Genomic DNA, 6,000 nt, shown 5'->3' on the forward strand with positions numbered 1-6,000 from the left:
GATATATAAAAAAATTAAAATTTTCCCATGTGTCTTGAATCTGCTTGAAAGGAGACTGGAAGTTGCAACTATGTTCTAACCACAAGGCTGAACGAACCAAAAAATCAACAACTTTAAGAAAAGTAAGGTCACAGAGCCAACAACAATTTTCAGTTGAACCGATAATTGGAGAGACAGAGAGGCAGACAAAAAGAATCACAACTTACCGCAGTGGAAACTCATGAGTTGAAACTCCACCAGAACCTGGTTCCAGAGTAAAACAAGAAAAAAACCCTGAACTGTAATTAACAAATTGCTGGAGGTTCCGAGCAGACAAGTCCAAGAAGTAAAAACTCCAAGGGACCCAGTCATAGGTGGGTCTCTCCATGCAACTGTTTCACCTGCAGGAGCTCAACCAAGTTCTCATAGTAAATACTGGAGAAAAAGACTCTGGAGCTTCCAGCGGGGACAGAGAAAAAGGAACTATTTTGAAATACACCTGAGCATACTGTTCTTTTTAAAAAGGCCTGCCCACAGGTAAGACTATTTAACCATAGCCTTACCTACTGAGGTTTTGAACCTAACTGACTTGCTGGGAGGGAAACACCCAACTGCAGACCATACTAGTCATCCTGTCCCACAAAAGGGAGAATGAGAATTATATATGCAGTTCACAGTGCAGAGTTATAGGCTCACTAAAAGACTGAGACCCACTCATTGAACTCTGAACGCTTCCCGTCCCCCCACACCCCACCATCACATTACTAAAGGCCTATTTACAGCAACTGCTTTTACCCAGTGCATCATGTCTATCACGAGAAAAATTACAAGGCACATCAAAGGCAGCAATTACAGTTGGAAGAGGCAGAGGAAACATCAGAATCAGATACGCCAGGGATGCTGGGATTATCAGACTATTTCTGCTAACGCCTGTCTCGTTTAAAACACTGGGACCATCTTTCATGTTCCTGAGCAAAGGAAACTTCTTTCAAGGTCTGATCACACTGATACCAAGAATTTAATTCTTCTTTTCCAGAAAAATCAGAGTAAAATACTTTAAAAATACAGAATTGCAAAAACATAGCTGTGGAAAACATAGCAAGGGGTCAACTTAGAAATAAGCTCTGAGCAAACTTCTTCATCATGAACACAGGGGCTCTGTTGGAAGATTCCAAGTCAATCCAGCCCATCCTTCATCAACTGCAGTGACAATTAAGAAGGACCTGAGGGGGCTTCCCTGGTGGCGCAGTGGTTGAGAGTCCGCCTGCCGATGTAGGGAACGCGGGTTCGTGCCCCGGTCCGGGAAGATCCCACATGCCGTGGAGCGGCTGGGCCCGTGAGCCATGGCCACTGAGCCTGCGAATCCGGAGCCTGTGCTCTGCAATGGGAGAGGCCTCAACAGTGAGAGGCGCATGTACCACAAAAAAAAAAAAAAAAAAGAGGGACCTGAGGGAAACATCTTCATGTCACCTCACAGCTCACGATTTTCACAGATCACATAAAAGGGAAGGCAATGTATTATTATTAAGCTAACTGGTTAAACTAAGTTTTAACTTAATAGAGAAGATCACTGACATCTTTCCAAGTCCTTATCAAAATAGTCAAATTATTTACTAGTTACCAAAGAACATTTCCTGTATATAACTTAATGAGGAGAAAGCAGGCAGGCCTCGAATAAGCCTGAAACATTTTAAAAAGAAACATTTTGTGAAATTCAAAAAATTTATTTATTTATTTATTTTTGGCTGCGTTGGGTCTTTGTTGCTGCGCGCGGGCTTTCTCTAGTTGCGGCGAGCAAGGGCTTCTCAGCATGGTGGCTTCTCTCGCTGCGGAGCACAGGTTCTAGGCATGCTGGCTTCAGTAGTTGTGGCTCGCGGGCTCTACAGCGCAGGCTTAGTAGTTGTAGCGCACGGGGCTTAGCTGCTCCGCGGCATGTGGGATCTTCCCAGACTGGGGATCGAACCCATGTCCCCTGCATTGGCAGGCGGATTCTTAACAACTGCGACACCAGGGAAGCCAGTGAATTATTTATAAATCTAAAAATTCCGGTGTCAAAGTTTAAAAAACTTGAGAATATATCATATTTAGAAAAGTAGTACACGAGTTGATTATAGAAGGTCACCAAAGCTTATTCCAGAAGTTAAGAATTATTTACAGGAAAGTTCAAATTGTACATACTAAAATTTATTCCAAGCTGTGTAAAGAAATGATAAAGAAAACGTAAATCCATCACAAAAACAACACTTCCAGTTGTTCTTTTACAAAGGTACCATGCGGTGACAGAGTCAATCATTTCTTGCCCCACCTGTCCTCTCCCTACTCCTCTGCTCCACATCAGGAAAAGGGAAGGGGGTGACTCACAACTGAGTGAATCAAGTCACTGCCCCCTGGCTGAACATGGTGGGCAAATGTTATCTTCGCATACAAATAATTCCAAAATGCACAAGCCTTGCAGACAGCACCTTTGCAATTCCCATCCTCATCTGCAAAATTTAAACAAAAAAAAAATTTTTTTTTTTTTTTGGCCGCACCATGCCACATGCAGGATCTTAGTTCCCCAGCCAGGGATCGAACCTGTGCCCCCCGCAGTGGAAGCACGGAGTCTTAACCACTGGACCACCAGGGAAACCTCAATTTAAACAAATTTTAAATGCATTAGATTCTAAAGACACAAATCAGTATTATCACAACTTAATCATCCACATCCAAACAACTCACCACCCATCTGAATCCAGTTTCCCCCTCCATCTGCACCACTAGGTATTTCCATTTCATTCTGTTTCTCTGTCTCCCTATTTCTTTCTCTGTCTCTCTTCTTGTTCCCCTCCACTCTCCTGTTTCTTCCCTCCTCTCTATTTCTTCCCTCACACCTGTCCTGCTCTGCAACCGTTTCCCCTCTTGTTGCTCTTTCTGCCCAACCAGACTGCCCTCAATGTCCATTACTTCTGCTTCTTTCTTCCCCCACCCCTCCTCCCTCTCTGCCCTCTCGGTTACACCTTTTCTGAGACAGGACAGAAGGGGACAGGGCGCAACCTTTAGAAGAATGACACAGCTGTTGAGAACACGACAAAAACTGGTTATAACCGATCAGGCCCGACTTCCAGTAGACTCAGCCTCGTTATAGGCTCACTGTAATGCATTAGCTAAATGACACACCCACAGGCGCCATGACAGTTCTAAGGCCAACTATATAAAAGGCCCAGAAATGGGCAGTTGCCCAATTCCTGGAAATCTCCGCCTCTCCTCGAAATAGTTGGAATAATCCTCCCACTCATTAGACTATGAAATTACTCAGCCCCTAAAAACTAACCACGCCATAGTCTGGGGCCGCTCTCACCTTCTGAGACGCACTGCATTCTGTCTAAGGAATGTGCATATCCCAGGGCCTCCCGCCTTCTGAGGGCCTACATTCCGTCTACGGAGTGTGTATCTCTCTCAATAATCTACTTCTTACCTATCACTTTGCCACTCGCTGAATTCCTTCTACGCTGAGATGTAAAGAACCTGAGCTTCATTAAGTCTTGAGACCACGTGTGCGATGTTAATTAAAAGACAGTGGGTTCGAGTCCCAATCTGAGGTGTGTGGTTTCACTTCTCTCCCTGTTACACTCCCTTCCTCCCAACTCTCTAGCACCCCGTGGGGATGCTTCTTTCCCGCTCTCTCTCTCTCTCTTCCTCTGCTCTTCTAGTCACTAGTCCTCTTTCTCTCCCAGCACCAAGCTGCTCTGAAGGCCAAGGTTCCAACTCTTTTATTCTCTCCCCCAGTTCCATGTGTGAAGGGCCTCATCACTGTTACTCCCCCGCTACCGCTGATCCAGAGCCCCTCTCTCTATGTTGCTCTCCAATCCCTGGAGATCCGGCTTTTTAATTGACTTCTCTATTTTATTCACCTGCTACAATCAAGGCTTAATCACTTTCATTTTCCGTCTCTTTACAAGTCCTCGGCCACTCTCTATGATCCCATCGGTTCTCCCCCATTCTTTTCTCCTTCTCAGTTTTTCTATTTCTCTCAGTCGCTCTGTCTCAGCTTCTCCTGATTCCCCTCGCCCCCATATTTACGGTAATGGCGACTGAATAAGATGCCCGCGCACAGAAAAGGACCATTTTCCAATGGAGGTGGTGTCACACGGCTGGCCCAGGTCACCTCCCCCTACACGGGGTGAGGGGAAGGGCTGACTAGGAAGGGGAGGCCTGGGGAGCAGAAGGACCGGCCTGAGGAGACGCGAGGACAGGGGCGCTGGGAGGGAGGGGGGCCTCAGGAGAGGGGCGGGCCCTGCAGAACCCCAGAACCGGGAGAGGACGCGGCCTGTCCGGGAGCGGGGCGGCCGGCGCTGCCCTCCAGGGGCCGAGGAGCGAGGCTGGGGGGCGCGAATCCACCTCGCGGAAGAGGACTTTATAGGGGAAGGCGGAGGTAGTAAAGGATTTAAAGCAGGAAAATGTCACGAATAGAGGTGTCTACCTGGACCGAAGGTAGAAAAGCCAAGGGCACCAGGACCCGCCTCAGAACGATTTCAAACCCAAAGGAAAACATACCCGACCTGTAACGGCGATGTCTGGATTTACCGGGTCGGAGGGCCAGCTGCTGGGAGTTAAGGTCCATAGTGACTCCCAAGACCCTGAGGGTGGAGTCAGCGGGACCGCGCAGCACAGATTTACACTACAAACGAGAAACACGCTGGGCAGTGCAAGCTCCAGTCCGCACTGTCCGCTTCCCGGTCCATAATAAGCTGCGCGCGCAGAGTCTCCGGCGGGGCTTCCGGGGGCGGGGCCTGGGCGCCATCCTTCGAGGGGCGGGGCGAGGAAGGAGCCGAGCCCCGTTCAGGGAACGCCGGGCTGCGGGGCTGGTGATGGGGAGGGAGGGGTAGTTCCCCCTGCCTCGAAACTGCTCATTTTCAGTGTCTGTCCGGAGAAGGGACTGCGACGCGCAGGTTTAAGCTAGAAAAACAATGTTAACTCACGGCTCCCAGTGTGACCTTCGCTCCGCACTATTCGCTTCCCAGTCTGAAAGAAACTGCGCGTGCGCATCCGGGCTACGGCCGGGACCTGAGCGGAGCACCAGCAACAAGGGGCGGGGCGTGAGGAGCCCAGGCCTGCGCAGCGACTGCGAGAGGGAGGGGCGCGTGCCGGCTAGGGGCGTGGTCTGCGCGTCTCTTAGTTTCCCTCCCAAGCTCTTTTCAAAGTGTAGACATGCTTGAGGATCTTTGTGTCGTGTGAGGTAGCATTGCTTCCAGCTTAGTTTAAGTTATTGTCTTTAATAGTTTTACAGTAAAAGCTTACAGTTGAGTGGGCCACTTATTTTGGAAATTAAGATATTTTCTTTTTAATAAGCTGAAAACGGTTTAAGTCAGAACCTATTTCTGCCAGAGGGTTGAACGCCCGTCCTGAACTGAGAGAACTGGGATCTCAGTGAGGGATTGATGTGGGGTGGTGTTTGGAGCCAGGAACATTTCCTGCAGTTAGAATTAATTTAAGCAGTTTAAATAAACAGCAACTGGAGTTATCTCTGTAGGGATTACACAAACCTCTCCCTGGGTAGAATGGGCTCTTTAATACTAAAACTCTGTGAACAGCATTTTGTTTCTAGTCTCCATTCACCCAGGAGGCCAAATTTAACTGTGTTCAGTTCCAGAGGCTCTGATGGGGACAAGACCTGGATGTGAGGAGTGGAGGGCTAAGCAGTGACAATTTAGGTCCCTAATCTTTGCTTTAAAAAAGAGCAAAAGTTTTTTATGAACTGTATAAATTTGTCGACAAAAAAAAAAAATCAATAGTCAATCTAAGGTAGAAATGGAATATTTTATTTAAGCCAATCTGAGGATCATAACCTGGGAGACAGTCTCTCCGAGAGCTCTGAGGACTGCTCAGAAGAGGTACGGGTGAAGGCCAGTATATATGTGATTTTGGGGAAGAGATACAGTGCAATACAAGCACACGTATTGGAAGAAGGTTACTGCTATTGGTGAGGAACAGCTGTCTTAGTTAATGGTTTTAGTGCTTTTTTTTTTTTTTTTTTTTTTTTTT

General features: G+C 47.5%; 1 protein-coding gene across 10 annotated transcripts in view; it reads right to left on the minus strand.

The window, feature by feature from the left end:
- The window catches only part of LOC113605711 (zinc finger protein 480-like), a 73,594-nt gene extending 68,616 nt beyond the window's left edge, over positions 1-4,978 (minus strand). For 2 of the 10 annotated variants that reach the window (XR_003427308.1, XR_003427307.1), the window contains exon 1: positions 4,518-4,967. Coding sequence is in view for 2 of the 10 variants with exons in the window: in XM_027079249.1 (XP_026935050.1) it covers positions 4,518-4,579 (62 nt within the window). In the remaining 8 variants the exon portion in view is untranslated. Of the gene's footprint in view, positions 1-4,512 lie in introns of all 10 variants that reach the window. The other 8 variants (XR_003427306.1, XM_027079248.1, XR_003427311.1 and 5 more) reach the window with 7 other exon arrangements.
- Positions 4,979-6,000: the final 1,022 nt, after the last annotated feature.

Source organism: Aethalodelphis obliquidens, unplaced genomic scaffold, assembly GCF_003676395.1.
Source record: "Aethalodelphis obliquidens isolate GAN/ISIS:26980383/991018 unplaced genomic scaffold, ASM367639v1 scaffold43, whole genome shotgun sequence".
In the NCBI taxonomy this organism is placed as follows: domain Eukaryota; kingdom Metazoa; phylum Chordata; class Mammalia; order Artiodactyla; family Delphinidae; genus Aethalodelphis; species Aethalodelphis obliquidens.